The sequence below is a fragment of the Muscardinus avellanarius genome (assembly GCF_963383645.1).
Source record: "Muscardinus avellanarius genome assembly, chromosome: 4".
NCBI classification, from domain to species: Eukaryota; Metazoa; Chordata; class Mammalia; order Rodentia; family Gliridae; genus Muscardinus; species Muscardinus avellanarius.
In genome coordinates this window covers 123466787-123490711 of record NC_137789.1, presented here as the reverse complement: position 1 = coordinate 123490711, position 23925 = coordinate 123466787, and the positions used below count along the sequence as shown (strand labels likewise).

Below are 23925 nucleotides of genomic sequence, written 5' to 3'. Positions count from 1 at the left end.
TAAGCCAAGCATGGGAAGGAGGGATGGGGGGGGAATGGGGTGGGGATCGGGTGGGGGCTGACTGGGCGATGTGTGCATGTATGTCTACAAAAGTTTGTATCCCACTAGGATGTATGAATATAGTGCACCAATAAAAAAAATAAAAAATAAAAAAAATAAAAAAATAAAAAGAAACTTGCTCACTTACTCTTATGGACTTTAAAAATAATGATCTTCAATTGTGTATTAGTTTTCATCATATTGCCTCCTAGAATCTAGTATTGTATTGTTAAGCTTAAAGTCTTACTGTCAAGTATCCTCTTCTCCAAGTGAATGCAAAAAAAACAAAAAAATGTGGAAAGATTTAGGGGAAAAATGGTATTATGGGATTGATGATAGAGGGAGAGAGAGAGAGACTGTGTGTGTGTGTGTGTGTGTGTGTGTGTGTGTGTGTTACTGAGGATTGAATCAAGGATCATTCTACCTCTGAGGTATATATAGCCTTATCCCTATTTTATTTTTTATTTGGAAACGGTATCGCTAAGTTGCTGAGACCCTCACTAAGTTGCTGAGGCCGGCTTCAAACCTACAACCTTCCTGTCTCAGCTTCCAAAATACTGGAAATATAGGAGTTGTGAAAGTGAGTTTTTAATTTTTTTTTTTTTTTTTTTTTTTGGTGGTACTGGAAGCCCTTCTACCTCTGGGCTACACTCCCAGACCTTTTTTTTTTTTTTGGAAACAGGGTCTCTTAAGCCAGCGCAGCTGGCTTCGAACCTGTGCGATCCTCCTGTCTCCGCCTCCTAAGTGTGGGGATTACAAGCGTGCGCCACCACGCCCGGCGACTTTTATAAATATTTTAAGCAGGCCGGGTGTGGTGGCGCATGCTTGTAATCCCCGCACTTGGGAGGTGGAGACAGGAGGATTGCGCAAGTTCGAAGCCAGCCTCAGCTACTTAGCAAGGTTCTCAGCAACTTAGTGAGACACTCTTAGTGAGAGTGGAAGCCTATGGGTTCCACTCTCAGTGCCACAAAAAGTAAAATAAAATAAATAAATAAATATTTTAAGCAAAAGTGACTATAGATATGCAAAAGTACAAGCATATAAAAGAAAGTTATAAAAGCACCATATCTAAAAATATATTTAAAGAAAAGAAAGCTTTAAACATACCCAGCAGTTCATAAGGTGTTAACATAAAAATTCATGACATCTTGAATTTTCAAGATTTTTCCTTAGACAAGTAAATTTCCTCCCATTTATAACTTTTCTACTAACTGGTTTAGGAATTAACTTTCTTAAAAGCCTTCCATTGGCAGTTAAAGTAGCAGTACCTTTCTTTGCTGGTGGTTCATCCTGGTGAAGTTCATTTTCGTTTAATCGTTTTCTTTGTGAATAGGTTTCAGTTCTACTGTCCTTAGACATTTCAACTGTCTCATTACAAGTTGACTTATTGTTTAAGGAAGATGTTCCAGCCTTGTACAAAAGCAAAATTAAAATTAACTCTATGTAAGGCTACAATAAATATATACAAACTTCATAAATTTCTTCTTGATAGCATAAAATATTATTTTTTAATTTGTTGAAACATTTTCTAAATTATTTCTTATGTTTCAGCTTAAAATAACCAATGTCTCTGGCAAATGTGAAACATCTGGGGATACTTGAAGAACCCAAAGAATGTCCATCTCTATAGTCACATTCAAAATGTGCTTTAAAGGCCAGGTTTGATGGCGTATGCTTGTACTCCCAGCACTTGAGAGGCTGAGACAGGAGGGTCGCGGTTCACAGCCAGCCTCAGGTACTTAATGAGACCCTTTGAGTTAAGTGACACCCGGTTTCAAAATAAAGAATAAAAAGAGGGCCGGGGGTGTAGCTCAGAGGGAGAATGCCCCTGAGTTCCATCCCCAGTATCGGGGGAAAAAAATGCTTTAAAAAAAATTAAAGTATAGGCAAAATTGCTTCTTTTACTTAAAATGTCAAGGCTCCACTCCAGAAACTTAATAAATTTGTTTTATAACAAAACCTCTTATGGTAGCAAGACATGGCAACACAAACTTGTAATCCTAGTAGTTGGGAGGCTAAGACCAAAGGATCTGGGTTCACGGCCAGCCTCAGCTACTTAGTGAGACCCTCCACACCCTCCACATCTTAGTGAGACCTTGTTTCAAAATAAAAAGAACAAAAAATTGGGCTGGAGTGTAAATCAGAGGTTGAATGGCCCTGGGTTCGATCTCCAGTACCACCAAAAACAAAAACAAAGCTCTTAAGGTAATATTGTATTACACTTTAAGAATCCCCAGAAAAATAGTTTTAAACTGTTAGCCAATGTATACTCAAAAATGTACACTCTACATACAGCGTTAAAACTAGCTTCTGGATCAGTCATTCAGATTTTTATATTTTAAGACAATGATTATGCCTCCCTAAAAAGGCTAGTAGAAAAAGACTACAAAATGAACATACCCAGAAAAGGGAAGAAGAAAAGCTCAGCAATTAAGTGTAAGTCCATAAAGTAACAAACATGTGGCAAAGGCAGAAACTACCATTAATCCATTTTTAAAAAGAAATAAAGTGTAGAAAACAAAAAATGTCATTTTCCAACACAAAATCAACAAGTGTTTTATTGAGATAAAGAAACTTTATGAAGACATAAAGTAGTGAGTTACTTTTTTTTTTTTTTTTGCAGTACTGAGGACTGAATACCGGAGCTTTATATTTCCAAGCGACACCTCTAGTCCTAATTTTTATACTTTATATTTGAAACAGGGTCTTACCAAGTTGCTGAGGCTGGTTGCAAACCTGCAATCCTCCTGTCTTAGCTTCCCAACTACTGGGATTACAAATTTAAATTACTATGCCCATCTATGGGTTACTTTTTTTAAAAGCAGAATTATTTTCTATATCTTAAGCAAAGAATGTTATAAAGAACAATGCCCATGCTTTCTCACAATTAGTCCCTTAGTCACTGAAAAATGACAAAATCTTAAGACACAGATCCCACCCATGACAAAGCTCCGTAACAGGGCCAAGGTGTCCCTCCAAACTTTTGGTACATATCAGAATAACCTGGTCATTTCCCGCCTCTTCAAATTACACAATCTTCACCAGAAATCTACCCTCCAAAATTCAGTTATTAAAAGCCAGGCCTGGTGTTGCCAGGTGTGGTGGCACATACTTGTAATCCCAGTGTTTGGGAGGCTGAGTCAGGAGGATAGCAGGTTCAAATCCAGCCTTGGTAACTTAGCAAGGCTCTCAGCAACCTAGTGAAACCCTGTTTCCAAATAAGAAATAAAATCAGGCTGTAGGTGTAGTTTGGAGGGAGAATGCCTCTGGGCTCAACCTACAACACCAAAAAAAAAAAAAAAAAAAAAAACCAACCAGGCTTGGTGGTACATGCATATAATTCCAGTACTTGGGAGGCTGAGACAGAAGGATCATAGGTTTCAAGACTAGCTTCAACAACTTAATGAGATGCTATTTCAAGATATATATGCAGGCCAGGTATGGTGTCTCACACTTGTAATCCCAGTACTCGGGAAGATGAAACAAGAAGATTGCAGGTTTGCAGCCAGCCTCAGCAACTTAGTGAGGCCCTCTTCAACTCAGTGAGACCCTGTTTCAAAATAAGAGAATAAAATAGGGCTCGGGTGTAGCTCAAAGGCAGAATGCCCCTGAATTCAATCCCTAGTACCACAAAAAATAAATAGATAAAATAATATAGAGGTGGGAGTATATCTCAGAGGTAGAATGACACTGGGTTCAATCCCCAGTACCACAGGAGGAGAAAAAAAGGTCAGTTATTGAAAAAAGTATTTTTTATCTGCTCTCAAGTATGCTTGTGTAGAAAGAAGAGAACCGTCATTCAAATTAAACTTTTTCATCACTGAAAAACTTTGCTTTTACAATGAGCTTTTGAACAGTGGCCTCAGATCAATAGTTAAGCAATACAGTCAGGTAAGTTCTAAATTGCTTTCATTTGTTTATGTGTTTATATAAACAATTTAGCATATTGAGTTTTTTGTTTTGTTTGTATCACTGGGGATTGAACTCAGGGTCATTCTACCTCTGAACTACAACCCTAGTTTTTTTTTTATTTTTTGTTTTGAAACAGTGTCTTGCTAAGTTGCTGAGGGTGGTCTTGAACCTCCAACCCTCCTGTCTCAACCTACCAAGAACTGGAATTATAGGCATGTGCCAACATAACCAGCCAGCTATAATGTCTTTTGAGTAATTATTTTATTTCTTTAAAAATAATATTAAATCCTTAATTATTTATATCTAAAGATATAAAAATGTGATCCAAAGTCACTAAGGTGCTGGGGCTGCTCCAGATGTAGCCTTTGTTCACATGCTATACACTATTCAGGCCATATCATTATTTTAAAACATTTGATACTTTTAGATAAAACAAACACTATTTAAATACATCTAATCAACACCATATTACTAATAAAAGAATGAGATAGACCTATTGGATGCTGATAAAAATTATTTCAAAATTTATCTTCTAAGGAAATAAAGTAAGACAACTATAATCCTATTTGTGTGAATTTTTTGAAAGGTGTATGTGTGTGTTCTATACATGCATAAATCTTCTGGAAGATATGAAGAAACATTCTACTGGTCAACACTGAAAAGAGGTAGAATGGTAAAACACTAACATTTTTCAATTTTTTTCTTTCTCACTTTCATTTACTGCTTTTTGAAAATAAATGCAGTCACAAGTCATATCCTTTCATTTACTTAATAAATTCCTCATCAAAATAAATAAAAAAACAAAATAAAACTTAAAATATTACCTTCTTAGATACCTCAAGATCTTGAATCAATGAATCGGATTCTACAAAAAATAAAGAATATTTAAAATAAACACCTAAGCTTCTAAAAAGAATAGATGACTGAGCAATATGAAACATAAGCTGTTGTGTGTTACACTTAGAAGAGTTTTGAAAGCACTAGAAGTACACAACACTTCCTTGTTAATTCAACTACAAGAGCATAACGTTTTAGAAAAAGCCACTTTCAAAACCCAGTTTAAAACTCAGTGACATATGCTGAATAGTAAAGAAGTGACATAGAATCACAGAAGAAAAGGAGCTAGTGCTTTTCTGGACCACACTGCAATGCAGCGGCACCAATCACCTGCCTTTCTACCCACCTTGTTTCACACAGAAAAGGGTAGAGTGTTTGATCTCTCTCAAAACCTAGATGGCACAAACACTCTCTATACACATGAACATATATACTCCCTTAGAGATAATGAAACATCAATCTAACAGGCTATTTCAAAGCATTCCACAGGAAGTACTCTAATCCATATACTGTAAAAGTTCAGAGACTTAGAACAAAATTTACACCTTTATCATTTCCAATGGGATTTCTTAATTTACTTATAAGGCTAAAATTTACTTGCTTCTTTTTTTATAAGTCTTTTCCAATAACACAGGCCTAAAACAAATGAAAGTAAAAATATTTTCAGTAGTAAAAAGTCCCTTGTGTGCATATTCACTTCTGTATGTTTATATTCTCTAAGTAGAAGTAAAATGGATCCACTCACCTCTTTCTCTTGTTTTTAGCTCTTCTTTGGTTCTGATTAATTCTTCCTTGGTTTTAGCTAATTCGGCTTTAACTTGATCAAATTTTAATTGCAAACAAACAATAGCTTCCTGAGGATCAGCAAGAGATGCAATGTATAAGTGAGCAATTTCAGCCTGTTTCTTAATATCAGTGACATCATCTTGAAGTGAATCAATAATATCTTCAAATCCTACATAATTATGTGCTTCCTAAAAACAGTAAAAACGTATGGTACTATCACCTGATTTAGACAGTTTCAAAAAAAGCAAAAAGTTCAGAACTTGAAATTCTTTAAGATAAATTATATAGAAACATCCTTATTTATGAAAAATTTGTGTTAATATTATTCATTTTCTATGTATTGGGTATGCGGCATATTTCCTCATAAAAAGTAATAAACTGTGACGAGCCACTGAATAATTATGACTACTTAGTTCAGATATAAATCAATAACATGAGTCTTAAATGGCTTTTTAGAATATTCTAAGAAACAAGCCTCCATTTTCACAATTCACTCCATGTCCCACACCATGTCCAGGCCATGAAATTGTGGTTTGACATCATTGTCCCAGGCCCCAGAACTGAGCAAATGAAAAACAAAACTAAAAACCAACCATGTCCCCCTAAAAACTGGATCAATCAACTTCAATGGAAGTAACAGAAAGAGACAAAATTTCCTTAAGAGGAGGGAATGGTTTTTGCCTAGGAAAGTAAAAAATAAAAAAAAAAGGTTTTATTTTGTAATTGTTATTGGTGCAATGTAATTATACATCATAGTAAGATTCAAAGTGATATAAATATTCATGTATGTACCACTTGGTATATATGTAAGTATTTTTTTGCCACAGCAAAAAGAACAATTGATATCTTAAAGATTCCCTTTGCCTTTAAAAACTTGTAATTTTTGTTTGTGTGTAATATCAGAGATTATACTCAAGGCCATTTTACCCCTGAGCTATAACCCCAGCCAGATTTTGCTAATTTGAAACAAGGTCACACTAAATTGCCAAGACTGACCTTCAACCTGCAATCCTCCTGCCTCAGCTTCCCAAGTACTGGGATTACTGGCACCAGCCATAATTTTAAAAGTTTTAAGACAATTCTAAGAGGATTATCCCAAAATAAAAAGCATTTTATCTGCCCACAATCAATACAATGACTCTAGTAATACCAAAAAGGAATAAAAGAGATACAAATTAATAACAGATAAAAAGTAATTAAATAATTCATTAAATCCAAACCCAAAGGCAACATTTATACTGTGCTTGCATTTCTAATAAAATATGCCTAATTATAATAAAGTTATATTACAGTAAGCACTGTTTTAGCTCTAAGCTATAAAACATTTCTCATGACTGATGTGGCATACTAAATCCTGGATTTTCTTAATATTTCAGTTGACATACTTGAGTCTCCACTTTCGTGGCACAGGCTGCACTTGTTGGTTCATCATGGGTATCACTTTTACCAATCAAATCCTTGAAGATGGCCAAACGACATTCAACATTTTCTTCCATTATTTCTCGTTCCTGAAGAAGCGTTTCCCTTCACAACACAAATTTAGTAATTAATAAGAGAAAAAACAATTCAGTTTTTTTTAACTTATAAAATTAAGTAACATCACAGATTAAAAGCAAATTCAATCATCTGAATCAAAATCTATTTTGAAGCTACATAAAAAGCATCAAAAGTCAAAGCCATCTAATATAAGAAAATAAGTTTAAAAGAACAAAACAAGTAAATAAAATTCTCAGTCTTTACCAGATCAGGAAATAACTTACTTAAAGTCGGCTTCACGTTGAGCCCAATATTGAGTAAATTCTTGTGTAACTTCTTCGCGAATTTTAAATTCCAATGTTAACTTTTCTTTTTTTTCATTTATTAGCTTTTGTTTCAGGTCTTCTATTAAATCCAACAGTTTCTAAAGCGTGTAAATAATAAAATTCTCAGAAAAAAATTAAGTATATCCCAAGACAAATACTGTCAAAATGTTCAAACATAAAATAATTTTCATTTAGTCCATTTTATGTGTGTGTGTGGTACTGTGAATAGAACCCAGAGGCATTCTACCTCCAAGCTACAACCCCAGACCAATTTTATTTCTTATTTGGAAAGAAGGTCTCACTAGGTTGCTGGGAGCCTTACTAAATTGCTGAAGCTGTCCTTGAGCCTACCATCCTCCTGCCTCAGCCTCCCAAGTACTAGTATTACAATGGGGACCATCGCACTTGGTTCAGTCAGTTATAAATATGCATCATTTTTAATAGTGCTAATACTCTCACTGAAAACTGTGTATGTGCTAAGATCATTAATCTGAAAAATCAAGAGAAACTTTCCACATTTTAAGAATCTCATGCTTTACTGACTGAGCTAGCTGGGCAGTTTTCTCCACATTTTAGAATTAAACTTACTGAAGCCAGGTGTGGTGGCTCATGCTTGTCATCCCAGCACTTGGGAGGCTTAGACAGGAGGATCACAGGTTCCTGGCAAGCCTCAGCTACTTAGTGAGGCCCTCCACAACTTAGTGAGAACCTGTTTCAAAACAAAGAATTAAAAAAATAGGGTTGGGAATATAACTCAGAGGTAGAAAGCCTGTAGGTTCAATCCCCAGTACCGAAAAAAAAAAAAAAAGAAACCTTACTGAAAAAAGGTAAAAAGAAATACTTACTACAGCTCAAATATGTCAATATCCAGCTGTAATATGAGAAAAAGTAGGATAAAATTTGAGCATTTAAACTGGACATAGTGGCACACATCTGTAATCCCACTACTATTTAGGAGGCTGAGACAAAAGGATCACAGGTGCAAGGCCAGCCTCAGCAACTTAGCAAGAGCCTCTTTCAAAATAAAAATAAATAAATAAAAGTGATAAAATTCCCTGGGTTCAATCCCCAGCACCACAAAAAAAGAGAAGGAAAAAAAACAAGCACTTATTGTTCAACAAGAACTATTTTGGAAAGTAGTTTTATTTACTCTCCAACAACTTTGTACTAATGTATAAACGTATTTTTCAACTACTCTGGAGAGTACATTTTATTCCAATTAATCCACACAATCTTCTATGATCTTGGCAGCATTCGTTTTTCACAGGTGAGGAAAGTAAGGGCCAGATATATGATAAATGCTAAAAGTTGGGTTTAAAAGTGTCCTATTGCTGGGCATGGTGGTGCACGCTTGTAATCCCAGCGCTTTGGAGGCTGGAGACAGGAAGATCACACAGGTTCGAAGTCAGCCTCAGATACTCAGTGAGGCTCTCAGCAACTTAGTGAGACCGTTTCCAAATAAAGTATAAAATAGGTTTGGGAGTATTGCCCGGAGGTAGAAAAGCCCCTGGGTTCCACTCCCAGCACCACAAAAGAAAAAAAGTGTCCTATTGCTCAACATGGTGGCACAGCCTGGCATAGTGGAACACACTTGTAATCCCAGTACTTGGGAGGCTGAGACAGGAGGATCCCAGGTTCGAGGCCACCCTCAGCTACTTAGGCCCTCCACAATTTAGTGAGACCTTGTTTCAAAATAAAGAATAAAAAACGGGCTGCAGGTGTAGCTCAGAGGTAGAATGTCCCGGGGTTCAATTCCCCAGCAGAAAAAAAAAAAGTCCTTTCAAAGTCTAATCCCTAAAGTGCATATAGAGCAAAAATACTAGCAAGAACACACAAATACTTTTCAAAATGCAAAAGAGAAATATAAATCTTATTAGGCTTTTATTACTATCTAGATGTACATAACTCAATAGACTTTAAAAACACATACATATCATGTCATATGACAATAAACAAAGGACTTAACATTTATGATGGCAGGTATAGACTTAAAATAAGTAAAAAAAAACAGCCTGATAATCTTATTTTAAGCTTTCTGGTTAAAGTTTCTCAACAACAACTTAACACTTTCTCAGAGTGTAAATATCTTTCAATGTCTCGCCTTTATTTTATTTAATTTATTTATTTATTTATTTATTTATTTATCTTGGTGGTATTGGGGTTCCTGGAAGCCCTTCTACCTCCGGGCTACACTCCCAGACCTATTTTTACATTTTTATTTGGAAACAGGATCTCCTAAGCCAGCGCGCATGGCTGGCTTCGAACCTGCGCAATCCTCCTGTCTCTGCCTCCCAAGCGCGGGGATTACAAGCGTGCGCCACCACGCCCGGCTCGCCTTTATTTTAAAAATATTTCAGCCAGGTGTGGTAGCACATGCTTATAATCCCAGCATTCGGGAGGCTGAGACAGGAGGATCATGGTTCCTGGACAGCCTCAGCTACTTAGTGAGGCCCTTTGCAACTCAATGAGACTCTGTTTCAAAATAAAGAATAAAAAATTTGGCTGGGGGTGTAGCTCAGAGGTAGAATGCCCCCAGGATTCAATTCCCAGCAACACACACACACACACACACACACCACTCAAATGCTATGGCTCAGGTGTAATTCAGTGGTAGAGTACTTGCGTAGTTTGTATATGTCCCTGGATTTGGTCCCTAACACTGCAAAAATAGGGATGGGCATATAGCTCAATGGTAAAGTGCTCTGCCTAGCATGAACAAGGCCCTGGGTTTAATCTCTGGCACCAAAATACAAAAACAAAACAACAACAACAAAAAAACACAACAAATATTTGGACAAAACTTTGATGAATTTCTCATTTAAAATATCCAGTAATATTATGAGGAGATATGCATTTATAATATACAATTCATCATGAACTATATAGTATTAAATATTTCCCTAAGAAAAGTAAAATTGTTCCCAGCATGTTCAGAAAGTTTAATCTTTCAAGTTTAACATGTAAATAAAAACTTTAACACTGAGAAGATCAGAACAAAGTAAAACAGGACTATTAATGTCTACCTTTGTCACTGAGAAAGGTATTACAGAGAAAAAAAAAAGACAAGATCCAATCATACAGTGACCAGATAAATTAGGAATTGTACAACATCTGAAGCTTTTGTTCTTATTTCCAAATACAGGAGAAGAATGGTTTTCTGGGACATTGGTGTAAATTATTAAAATGAGAGTATTTAACCCATAAATTATCCACCTACTTAGACTTCTATAGATCAAAAGAGTACTATCATTTACATATGCCAACACCATTAAAGCACTCCATGAACACAGGTGTGCCAGTGCTCCTAGGAGACTGGTAGAAGGAATCCATGTATGCAAGTGAAATTATGGCCAATTAATTAGGTAAGCAAGTAATGTAAATGTGATCTAAATTTCTGGATCAATACAACTTATGGTTTATAAGTATACACTATATATGGACAGAGAATAAAGGAATCAATATTAAATCTGCTTTATTAACCATAGCAATTTTTTTTTTTTTTTTTAAAGAAGCTGCTGGCCATGGTGGCACACACTTGTAATCCCAGCATTTGGGAAGCTGAGACAGGAGGATTGAGGTTTGCAGACAGCCTTAGCTACTTAGCGAGGTCCTCTGCAACTTGGTAAGACCCTGTTTCAAAATAAAGGACCAAAAAGAGGGCTGGGGGTGTAGCTCGGAGGTAGAATGCCCCTGGGGTTCCATTCCCAGTACCACAAAAAACTAACTAAATAAATAAATAGCCATTAGCTCTAGGCAGATGTTGTGAGCACTTGTAGGTTAGGTTGCAAACTAAAAGTCTGATGGATATGCTAAAATCACTGGGTGAAAAGACATCATGAAGTAGGACAGCCACAAGGTCTCAAGGAATCATTCCATAGATGGCATGCTTTCACAATAAAGAAAAGTCTCCTTAACCAAGTAAACAAATCTTAGCAGTTCCAAGAATGGAGAAATCAGACATCATATATCTCCTGAAGTGATACAGTGGGAAATTCAAAACTTCACCTATATAACATACTTAACCTAAATAGTTAAATCTGAATCATGAGGAAACACACAAATCTAGGCTGGGGGTACTCTATAAGACAAGTAGTGTCTACTTTTCAAAAGTTGATGCTAGAATAGAAGTGACTATAAAAAAAAATGACACTCAAAAGGAATGTTTTAACTTCAGATGTAGATTAAAAATAAAATGGCCTGTAATCTCAGGACATGGGAGGCTGAAATAGCTGTGAGACACTTCAAAGGAAAAAAATATATAAAAGGCTGGGATGTCACTAAGAGGTAGAATGCCCATGAGTTCATTCCCTGGTATCAAAAAAAAAAAAGTGGATTTTTTTTTTTTTTTTCAGTTTTTTCTTTTTTTGTTTTTTGTTTTTTTTCAGTACTGGGGATTGAACCCAGAGGCAGTCTACTGCTAAATTATACCCCCAACCTATTTTTTATTCTTTTTTTTGAAACAGGGTCTAAGTTGCAGAGGGCCTCACTAAAGAAGCTGAGGCTGGCCGAAAACCTGTGATGCTCCTGTCTCAGTCTTCTAAGTACTGGGGTTACAAGTGTGCACCAACACGCCTGGCAAATAAGTGGCTTTATAAAGGGCATATTCATATCACTAGAAAAATGCCAATATGGGTGATGTAATAGACTATACTCTATCAGTGTTAAATTTCTTGGGTATAAAAATAGTCTTGTGCTTATGAAGGAAATGTCCATGTTCTTAAGACAAGCTAAAATATTTAGTTGTAAGGTTACCTTTTATGTGTGTATGTGGTACTGGAAATTGAACCCAGGGATGTGCTGCCTCTGAGCTATACCCCCTAGCCCTTTTTACTTTGAAACAAGGTCAAAGTTAATGTGTTCTGGCCTCAAACCTGTGATCCTCCTGTCTTAGCCTCCCAAGTACTGGGATTACAGAATGCCACATCATGCACTGCTTAACCATAAGATATCTTTATGTACACATCTTGTTTTTAAATGATATCAGCCAAAAATATATATATATATATATATATTTAGATACACTTAACACTTGGTGACTACAGGTTGAAGGTAAATGAGTAAATGAGCCTTTCTGTAGGTTTGGCCTTTTTCAAAAAATAAAGTTGAAATACAAAAATCTCAGGGAAAAAATTGAGAGAGACTGGAGCATGCCTGTTGTTTCAGCTATTTCTGTGGCTGAGACTTGAGCCCAGAAGTTCACAGCCAACCTGGGCAACACACAAGACCTCAACTCAACAAAAAGGGGAGAGATGACTGGTGCAGAGGCTTACACCTATAATCCTAGCTACCTTGGAGGCTGCGGCAGCAGGACGACTGCAAATTGAAGGCCAACCTGGACAACTTAGGGAGACCCTGGCTCAAAAATAAAAAGGCTGAAGGTGTAGCCGAGTGGTAGAGAGGCCCTGGGTTAAATTCCCAGTATTCACACCCCACCCCACCCCCCAAAAAAGAGAAAGAGATTTAAGAACTGTTAACACTAATTTTAAAAAACAAGCCATGCACAGAAATATGAACTCTTATACATACTCTTTTCTCCTCTTGGCTAACAAGAGCCTTATCTTCTTCTAATGTTTTATCCAGATCTTCGTCAATAAGTTCAGTTTCCATATTTTGTTTTTCTTCATCTTTTTCTAGATCCTCAACTAAATCTTCATCTTCCATTAGATCCTCTAGACTATTTTCCCATGAAATAGTGGCTCTTTTTACATTTAATATTTTTTCATCCAAGCTTTTGTCTACTAATACATCTTGAGAAGTTTTGTTGGACCCAAAAGATTTTTCTTGAGAAGAATTTAAGTTATCTGGAACATAAACCTGTTAAAATATCCAATGAGACTCTTAAAACAGGCAAGAACTGTGCATTAAAAATAATTTTATGAATTAAGTCAAGTAGCAACTTAAGTATTAAGCTAAGCAGACAAACATAAACGAAGGAATTAGCATCATTAAGATTTTGCTTAGAAAACCTACTTAAACATGAAAACTATAGTTACATCTATCTTTCTAAGCTCTTAGTATTGTTCCTAGCAAAAGGCTTTCTGATTACCCAGCACTAAATAAAAGAATGGCAGAAGAGACAATTTATTCCAAGTAAACTTGCTTTTATTTATGTTTATGATTAACTTTTATTACTAAGAGTCATTTTAGTCCTTTCAAGGACAACCTTCGATCTTTTCTCATGTCTTTCTTCCTGGATAAATATTCACAATTTTATTTTCACATATGTTCTAAAGTAATAAGTATAAAAAACATCATTTATTCCAAAGAAAACTGTTAATGTTCCAATAGTATTGGTAGACTTAATAAATTTTACAGAAATTCATATATATTTACCTTCTGTGCAATAGCCGAGAACTTCAATACATTGAGTGTTTCATCATATGCAAAAGAACACTGGCTGATATTGACAATCATGCATATTTTTCCTTTACCATTAAAAAAACTTTGAAAATAATGGGTCAGTTTACTTTCCCGGAAAGGCACATGTTGTTGAAACCTATGAAAATTTTTTTTAGAAAACTATGTTAAAACAAATCAAATGAAGACCGGATGTTGATAAATTTAAAAAAAAATTTCAGCTATCATGGATTTAAATTTGAAGGTAGTAATTAGTTCCACCTATAATAATTCTATTTTCTTTAAAATACCAATGCTACCTGGGTGTGGTGGCACATGCTTGTAATCCCAGTATTCAGGAGGCTGAGACAGGAGGATTGCGAAGGTTTGAAGTCAGCCTCAGCTACTTAGTGAGGTCTCAACAACTTAGTGAGACCCTGTTCCTGTTTCTTTCTTTCTTTCTTTTTTTTTTTTTTTTTTTTGGTGGTACTGGGGTTCCTGGAAACCCTTCTACCTTCGGACTATACTCCCAGTCCTATTTTTATACTTTTTTTCTTTGGAAACAGGGTCTCTTAAGCTAGCACAACTGGCTTCGAACCTGCGCAATTCTCCTGTCTCCGCCTCCCAAGCATGGGGATTACAAGTGTGCGCCACCACACCCGGCCGACCCTGTTTCTAAATAAAATATAAAATAGGTCTAGGAGTGTAGCCCAGAGGTAGAAAGCCCCTGGGTTCCATCCCAGTACCACAAAGAATAAATGAATAAATAAATAAATAAATAAATAAATAAATAAATAAATAAAATACCGCTGCTCATATTGATACTAACAATAACCCACTAGGCAAAAAGAAAATCACATTTATCTGAGATGTGTTCCCTAATAAAGAGTAATTATATAATAAATGTCATACCTAACATGCTAATTAAAGCAAAAATCTACCACGTCTTGAAGACCACACAATGAATTAGTTAAGACTAAAGTGTATTTTAGGCAGGCAAGGTGGTGCACACATGTAATCCCAGTACGTGGAAAGCTGAGACAGGAAGATCACAAGTTCGAGAACAGCCTCAGCAAGTCGTGAGACTCATCAACCTAGTGAGACCTTGTTAACAAATAAAAATAAAATGGGGCTGGGAGTGCAGCTCGGAGGCAGAATGCCTCTGGATTCAATCCCCAGTGCATAAAACCAAAAAAAGAAAAGAATAAAGTAGCTTTAGATGTTAAGCCCACATCATGAAAACCTTACTGTCTAAAATATCTATTAGTATTTACTTGTCATGCAAAATAAGTATGCAATGACTCACCGACATTGACTTACATTTTTGTAATTTCTATCTTTATATTACCCAAGATGTGTAAGTACTTTAATCATAATCCATAGTCATTACATAAGAAGCAGTATAAAGAAAATAACTTGCACCGGGTGCAGTGGTGTGTATCTGTGATCCCATTACTTGGGAGACTGAGACGAGAACTGCAGGTTTGAGGCCAGCCACGTCAACTTAGCAAGACTCAACAAACTGGTGAGACCCTGTTTCAAAATGAAAAATAAAAACGCTGGAGGTGCAGCTCAGAGGTAGAAAGCCTCCAGTTTCAATCTCTGATACAACATACACACACAAAAAATAAAACTTCAAAAAATCAGCAGTTGAATTTAAAGTTAATAATTAATATCCTATCTTTTTTGTATTTGTATATGTGATTGGTACTGGCAGTTGAACCCAGAGGCATTCTACCAATGAGCTACACAGCCCAGCCCTTTTTATTATTTAAAGACTGGGTCTCACTAAATTGCCCAGGCTAGCCTCAAACCAGCAATACTCCTATCTTAGCCTCCCAAGTACTGGGATCACAGGTCTATAAGCAACACTTACTTGGACTTTTCACTATTCTTCAGAACATTAATACACTTTCCCAGAGTCAACAGAGAAGTATTGATGTTCCCAGTCTCTCTTAACCTTTCACCCTCATTCTGTGTCTTCATGCTTCGTTCTGAACCAGCAAGATCACATAAACACAATCTGAACCAACCAAAATATAAAAAATATAGTTACTTTCAAGTTCCTCAAAAATATTCAAGATCAATACCATTTAAATAATGCTCAACTTACTCACTGACTCGAGTAACACGAGACATTTCAGAGTCTTCAATCTGTAATATTCTAATGGTGAATATGCTGTGACTAAAAGAAATATACAAAGACCAAATATTATCTTTCCGTTAACTTCTGAATTCTATATAAGAGAGAGAAACATCTAAATAAACCTCTATACTCTAATGTTAGCTGTAGCCCAGCACAGCCCATTCCAACTGGCTGCCAAACCTGTCACTCATGTTTCACTGATATCTATATACCTGTTCAAAATCATTATCTTAAGCAGAGCGTGGTGGCGCACGCTTGTAATCCCAGTACTTGGGAGGCTGAGACAAGAGGATCACTGGTTAGTGGCCAACCTTAGCTACTTGGTGAGGCCCTCCACAACTTAGTGAGATCCAGTTTTAAAATAAAGAATAAAATAGGGCTCAGGGGTAGAATGTCCCTGGACTCAATCCCCAGTACCACAAAAAATAATAATAATTATCTTTTGCCTACCCCCAATCCTTTGATCTTTCTCCTTAACATTACAACTTCCACTAATGAAATCGTTTATAGAAAAGACCAAATTTACTTACATAGATCATATTACTTAAAACAATTTTATGTAGGTTTTATAGCTAATATTCTTTACATACAACACACATATATACCTAACACAAAACTTAATTTAATCTATATATAGGCTTATCTGGATCACATATCAATCCATGTCCAGCTGAGTATGGGACTAGAGAAAACTGGTTAAATATCTTACTACAACAGTGTATTCCTTTTGTCTCCCATCCCCCAATCCCTTTCATCAAAAACTTACTTCTTTAACCCCTTGAATTATGGCCTAACTTAGTACAGGATCCAAGGAGTAAACTGGGACAGACAGAGAGAAAAGACCACCATTCTAAGCAACTCAAAAAAAAAAAAAAAAAAGAGCTAAAATACTGACATAAAATACAATACCACAGGGTGTGGTGGCGCACGCTTGTAATCCCTGCACTTGGGAGGCTGAGACAGGAGGATCACACAGGTTCGAAGCCAGCCTCAGCTACTTAGTGAAGGTCTTAGCAACTTAGTGAGACCCTGTTTCCAAAAATATATAAAAATAGGTCTGGGAGTATAACCCAGAGGTAGAAAGCCCCTGGGTTTCATCCCCAGTACCACCAAAAAAAAAAAAAAAAAAAAAAAAATACAATACCTCAAAAACTTCATTAATGAACCTAATATAGGACAAGAGATAGTACTGATAACATTACATAACATTACATCATCAGCCTACTGAAGGCTTTTGTTCATTTAACATATCAGAGAACCTACTGGTGTGTGTGTGTGTGTGTGTGTGTGTGTGTGTGTGTGTGTGTGTGTGTGTTTTACTGAAGATTGAATTCAGGGGCATTCTACCTCTAAAATGCACTCCCCAGCCCTTTTTATTCTTTATTATTAACAGTGTCTTCCTAAATTACTGAGGGTCTTGCTGCATTACTAAAGCTGTGCTCAAACCCATGATCCTCCTATCTCAGCCTCCCAAGTACTGAGATTACAGGTATGCACCACCACTCGTAGCTTACTGTTCACTTGAAAGATTACTCCATAGTGTACACCCCTTACCTTCTACTGGAAGCATTGTTCAGTTTTGTGAAGGCAACACTCTGATGCTTTATTCCTAGTTTTAAAAGTCTATATGCTTCTTTGGAATCAGATACTTGAATCCACTGTAGATCTTTAAAAAAAAAAAAAAGAATAAATATCAATTTATAAAAACACAGAATTTATTCAGAACTAAAATCTCTTTGAAGACATTTTCCCTGTGACATATGAGGAAATCTTTCTTTTAACAATATATACTAGTTGAAGTCAACTATTCCAAATTTCCTAAGAGAAGAGTTTGGGGATTATATTGATGTTATAGTATTTAAGTTATATAAATACACAAAGTAAATGTTCTTCAACAGAGTAAAAGAAAAATTAATTTTTTAGAATTTGTCGGACAGAAAGAAAAAGACAAGACTACAAGTTAAATCTATAAAATGATCTATCTATGAGATATTACAGACTGCGAATCACTACTGAATCATGAAATCACAATTTTTGGTCATAATCAGCATTTTGCAAAAATAAAATAGAATACAGAAAACATTACAGTGTATACTCTGTAGTAAGATTCAGTATAAACAATGAAATGTTTGAGATGTGATTATATATATTATATATATGTATGTATATACATATTTAAGTACTGGATGCTGATATACTTAATCATGATCCAGTATATGTATTTTATAGTATAAAAGGGTTAGAAAACATTACTATGAACACTAATATTTCAGTTCCAAAATTTAAAGTTACAAAGTAGCAGAATAATTTAAATATCAACCAAGTTTTTCCCATCACTAAGAATCCAAGTCCTGATACTAAAACAAACACAATATCAAACTAGAATTTTTCATATTGTAGTGTAATAAACACACCAAATCACACATCCAAAGCATTGCAATTTCTCATTCTCTTGATGTTAATAATGAGCAGAAATGCTTTTTTTTTTTTTTTTTTTTTTTAGTTTACTTTCCTACAGCCTTCACAAAACCTAAAAAGCAATCTTTGGAACAATAAAATAATATGCATCAGCATACCTTTTATAAAAGAATAACCTTTTACATCTTGAGAAAGGCGCAGCATCTTTCTCTTTTGGAACTTAGATGATACAGGAACAAACAAATCATAAATACACTCATTGTAAATTTCAAAAAAAGAAACCCACACAGAAAACTTAATATTATTCTCCATAGTCAAGCTAGATTGTTCACAGTCTTTCATAGATTCTTCAAACTCTGGTATATTCAAAGAGTTTGTTAAACTTCCTAAGAAACAAAGAATAAGGAAAAAAAAATAAGCACAAATTAAGCAATTTTAATGAAAATGAGACATAAGTACAGATCATGATTCCTGGTCTTGAAAAATCAAGTATCCTTGGTCTTTTGACCATTTACTTTAGATACCTTTTGGAGCCGCGTAAGAAGTAAATGATATTTGGAATAACCAACATCTGGCTGCTTTTTATCCTTTCTTTGTAAAGATATGTCAATGGACCAAATAGAAATTAAATGCTGGCCAGGTATGGTGACACATACCTGTAATCCCAGAATGCTGACACAGAGGATCACAAGTTCAAGGTCAGCTTTAGCAATTTAGCAGGACCTTGTTTCAAATTAAAATTAAAATTAAAAAATAAAGCCAAGAGTGATGGCAACACCTATAATCCCAATACTTGAGAGGCTAAGACAGGAGGTTCATAGAATTGTGGCCAGCTTCAGCAACTTATTGAAGCCCTCAATAGCTTAGTGAGACCCTATTTCCAAATAAAAAATAAACTAGGGCTGGGGGTGTAGTGCAGAGGTAGAACACCCCTGGGTTCAATCCCTAGTACCACAAAAAATAAAAAATAAAAATAAAGTAAAAACCCAAACAAAATAAAATAAATAAATAAATAAAATGGGGCATAGTGGCACTCATCTATAATCCCAGTACATGGGAGACTGAGACAGGAGAATCACAGATTTAAGGCCAGCCTCAGCAACATAGTGAGACACTGTTTCAAAATAAAAAATAAAATAGGAGCTGGGCATGGTGGCACACGTTTGTAATCCCAGTATTTGAGAGGCTGAATCAGAAGAGTCACAGGTTCTTGGCTGTCTTAGGTACTTAGTGAGGACCTCCACTACTTAGTGAAACCCTGTTTCAAAATAAAGAATAAAAAAATCGGGCTGGGGGGGGTGTAACTTAGAGATAGAATGCCCCTGGGTTCAATCCTTAGAAACACAAAATAAATAAATAGATAGATAGGGCTGGGGTGTAGCTCAGAGGTAGAATGCCCCTGGGTTCAATCTCAGTACTAAAAATATAATTTTAAAAAAGCTTAATAGCTTTTCAAATGTTTTTACGTGATCAACAATTAAAGGCAAGTGATAGAGAGCCTTACCATAAAGAGTATCATAACTGTCATTCTGCATAGCAACCTAAAAACAGAAAAATATCTTTTAAAGAGTTTTAAATCATTTTAAAATAATCTAAAATAATCAAGATATTAATTATTTAACCTAAAAATGTTACCTACCAGATCATAACCTTTCATTCACTCAATTTAGTTACTTGTTTATTAGGTTTTGTTCCTAGTTAATTAATACAGTCTTATAAAAAATTTTGGAAACTAAAGAAATTAAGAAAAATATCATCATCTATAATCCCTGCCAGCCAGAGATAATTACTGTTAATATTTAAATGTATTCCCCTTCTACTCTTTTCTCCACATTTAAGTTACGTAGTACGGTTTTTCTTGCTAGAATTAAAAATTATTCATAAAGATTTCATTGCTGTGTAACATAAGGGATATAAAATGGCTTAATTATGCCTTATTATTAAACATTTCAATAATGTACAAAAACTTTACAGGAGAAATAATAGAATGCTAAACATCTTTCTGTATCCTCTACATTCTAATTACTTGCTTAGAATATATAGCCTGCTGGGTGTGGTGGCTCATGCTTCTAATCCCCGCGCTTGGGAGGTGGAGACAGGAGGATCACACAGGTTCGAAGTCAGCCTTGCTGGCTGAAGAGACCCTGTTTCCAAATAAAAATAATATAAAATAGGTCTTGGAGTGTAGCCCGGAGGTAGAAGGGTTTCCAAGAACCCCACTACCACCAAAAAAAAAAAAAAAAAAAAAGAATATATAGTAAAACTAAGCCGGGCATGGTGGCACACACGCTTGTAATCCTGGCATTTGAGAGGCTCAGACAGGAGGATCACAGTTCGTGGACAGCCTCAGCTACTTCTTAGTGAGGCCCTTTGCAACTCAGTGAGACCCTGTTTCAAAATAAAGAATCCAAAATAGGGCTGGGGGCATAGCTTGAAGGTAGAATGCCCTTGGGTTCCATTCCCAGTACCATAAAAATAAAAAAAGAATATATAGCTAAAATTGAATTGGTAGATAAAAGAAATGAAGATTTATGGTTCTTGCTCTTAATACATTACTGTAAAATTGCTTTCCATAAACATTTTACAATCAATATGTGAAAATACATATTTTATTTTTAAAATTTTAATTATTTCTTAGGCAAAATAATACTTCATTTTAACTAGGCAACCTTTAAGGAAAATATTTGTCATTATTTTAATTTTTTCTATGAATTGCCTGTGATTACTCACAATCTCTATAATCTTTTAAAATATTATTTTACTTTCATAAACCATACTTGTGGACCCTGAACTTTGAACCTCACTGAGCAAAACAAATTTCCTTATTACTTTAAATAAACCCTGGTTTCTAAATGACTTTCTTAGAAAGTAATTTTTTTGGTGGCAAGGATCAAAGCAAGGGCTTTGGGCATACTACATCAGTACTCTAATCTAAACTACATCCCAGCCCAGATTTTTTGTTTGGTTAGTCGGCTGTTTTTTGAGCTAGGTTCTTACTGTTTTCCAGCTGGGAATTTTGGCATGTACCATCCTGTCTAACTCTTCTCAATGTGTTTGTTTGCAGTGTTAGAAGTTGAATCGCACCATCCACATGCTAAGCAAGCACTCTACCACTGAGATATATCCCCAGCCCTCCTCGCAATAATGTTTTATTCTTAGTTTTGTTTTTTGTTTTTGTTTTTTTTTTAGTTTGTGTGTGCGTGTGTGTGCTGGGTATTAAACCCAGGGGCATTATACCACTGAGCTATACTCCCAGGCCTATTTATTTTTATTTTCTGAAACAGTGTCTTACTAGATTAATGACAATTTCACTACTTGCTGAGGTTATCCTTAAACATGCAATCCTCCTGTCTCAGCCTTCCAATAATTGGGATTATAGGCACGTACCACCACATCCGGCTTTAATATTTTGGTTTTTATGTGGTACTGAGGATGGAACCCAGGGGCATTCTACCTCCGAGCTACACCCCAGCCCGATTTTTTATTCTTTATTTAGAACAGGGTCTCATGCCGGGCGTGGTGGCACATGTTTGTAATCCCCACGCTTGAGGGGTAGAGACAGGAGGATCGCGCAGGTTCGGAGCCAGCCGCGCTGCCTTAAGAGACCCTGTTTCCAAATAAAAATATAAAATAGGTCTGGGAGTGTAGCCTGGAGGTAGAAGGGCTTCCAGGAACCCCAGTACCAAAAAAAAAAAAAAAAACAGGGGTCACACAGAGTTGCAAAGAGCCTCACTAAGTAGCTGAGGCTGGCCTTGAATCCTCCTGTCTCAGCCTCCCAAATGCTGGGACTACATGTTTGGGGTGTGTGTGTGTGTGTGTGTGTGTGTGTGTGCGTGTGCGCACGCTGTACTGAGGCTGAACCCAGGAGTTTTTCTACCTCCCGACTACACTCCCAGACTTTTTTTATACTTTATTTGGAAACAGGGTCTCACTAAGTTGCTGAGAGTCTCATTTAGTAGCTGAGGCTGGCTTCAAACATTTGTGATCCTGTCTCAGCTTCCCAAGCGCAGAAATTATAAGCGTGGGCCACCAGGCCCGCCCCCCCACCCCCCCTGGATTACAAATTTTAAGGAAGAAGCTGCTCATTAACATTTGAAAATACTCATAAAAACTGTTAATAGTTTACAATGCTAGGATTACAAGTTTTAAGAAAGAAACTACTCATTAATATTTGAAAGTATTAATAAAATACTGTTAATAGTTTTTAACAATCTTGAATAGAATGTTTAAAAATGTAACAAAAACTCAGAATACACAGAGAATAAACAAGCGTAACTTCACAAAAACGTTTTAAGTTTATATGGTATCTTATATAAAAGAACATCCTCCTCATGCCATATTATATACTTATTTTCCTATTATCAGTCTTTGCTATGGTTTTTTTTTTTTTTTTGGTGCACTGTATTCATACATCCTAGTGGGATACAAACTTTTGTAGACATACATGCACACATCGCCCAGTCAGCCCCCACCCGATCCCCACCCCATTCCCCCCCCATCCCTCCTTCCCATGCTTGGCTTAGTGGTTGACATCTAGTATTATAGAAATTTGTCCAAAATTAAAAATGATAATCTCACATAACAGTTTCATTTGTCTGATACCAAGCTTTTGATGACTTAAAGATAACATTTCAATATTTCTTTTTGCTTTCTTTCTTACCAGAGAATATTTTTTTTCTATTTTTTAGGTGAAACTATCATATATTTATATATTTATTTTTCAGAAAAAAATCTATCCTAATATGGAATATGGATTCTAGATACCCAAAACGATCTTGAAAAAGAACAAAGCTAGAAGATATATATTTTCTGATTTCAAACCATATAAAGCTACAATAATTGAAACAGTGTAGTACTGTTCTAAAGACAGATATATAAACCATTGGAGTTAAATACAAGCATAGAGCTAACTTCTTCCCTATATTGTCAAGTTATTTTTGACAAGGTTTCCACAAACATTTGGTGGTAGAAATAATAATCTTTTAACAAAATATTGTTGAAAAATAATAATTACATGGAGAAGAATAAAATTGGACCCTTACCTAGTCCCATATACAAGTATTAACTCAAAATAGATAAAAGACCTAAATATAAATCTTAAGACTATAAACTTTTAGAAGAAAATCTGGGTCATAAAACCTCATGACATTGAAATTGGCAGTGTTTTCTTGGATATTGATTTCAATGGCACAGGCAACAGAGGGTAAACAAACTCCCTAGAAAATAAAAAAATATTGTATATCCAAAGACAATGTAAACAGAGTTAAAAGTTACTAATAGAATGGGATAAAATATTTCCAAATGCTATATCTGAAGGTATATTAATATTCGAACTAGAAATCCTAAAAATTAACAACAATAAAGGCAAACAATACCATTTAGAGATAGGTAAAAGACTAACATAAATAATGAATCTCCACAGATAACCAATCTTAGTTGTCTGTTGGATGGAAAATCTTGTTTCTCTGGTTCTGGTGTGTGTTACCTATTTCTTCTTTGTAGTTAATCTCTTTGAGTATTTTCTCTAGCGCTGGTTTTGAAGACATAAATTCCTTCAGTTTCTGTTTGTCATGGAAGCTTCTTATTTTTCCATCTAATTTGATAGAAAGTTTTGCTGGGTAGAAAGTTTTTGGCTGGAAGTTGTTTGAG

General features: G+C 35.5%; 1 protein-coding gene across 1 annotated transcript in view; it reads right to left on the bottom strand.

The window, feature by feature from the left end:
- KIF20B (kinesin family member 20B) overlaps nucleotides 1–23925 on the bottom strand; it is a gene marked incomplete at both ends in the record, with an annotated part of 69013 nt that overhangs the window by 34028 nt on the left and 11060 nt on the right. The window contains 12 exons of the mRNA XM_080694833.1: nucleotides 1308–1449; nucleotides 4776–4816; nucleotides 5534–5762; nucleotides 6960–7098; nucleotides 7335–7474; nucleotides 12903–13190; nucleotides 13710–13872; nucleotides 15589–15735; nucleotides 15826–15897; nucleotides 17413–17524; nucleotides 18435–18662; nucleotides 19781–19817. Coding sequence (XP_080550959.1) covers nucleotides 1308–1449; nucleotides 4776–4816; nucleotides 5534–5762; nucleotides 6960–7098; nucleotides 7335–7474; nucleotides 12903–13190; nucleotides 13710–13872; nucleotides 15589–15735; nucleotides 15826–15897; nucleotides 17413–17524; nucleotides 18435–18662; nucleotides 19781–19817 — 1738 coding nt within the window. The remainder of the gene's footprint in view (nucleotides 1–1307; nucleotides 1450–4775; nucleotides 4817–5533; nucleotides 5763–6959; nucleotides 7099–7334; nucleotides 7475–12902; nucleotides 13191–13709; nucleotides 13873–15588; nucleotides 15736–15825; nucleotides 15898–17412; nucleotides 17525–18434; nucleotides 18663–19780; nucleotides 19818–23925) is intronic.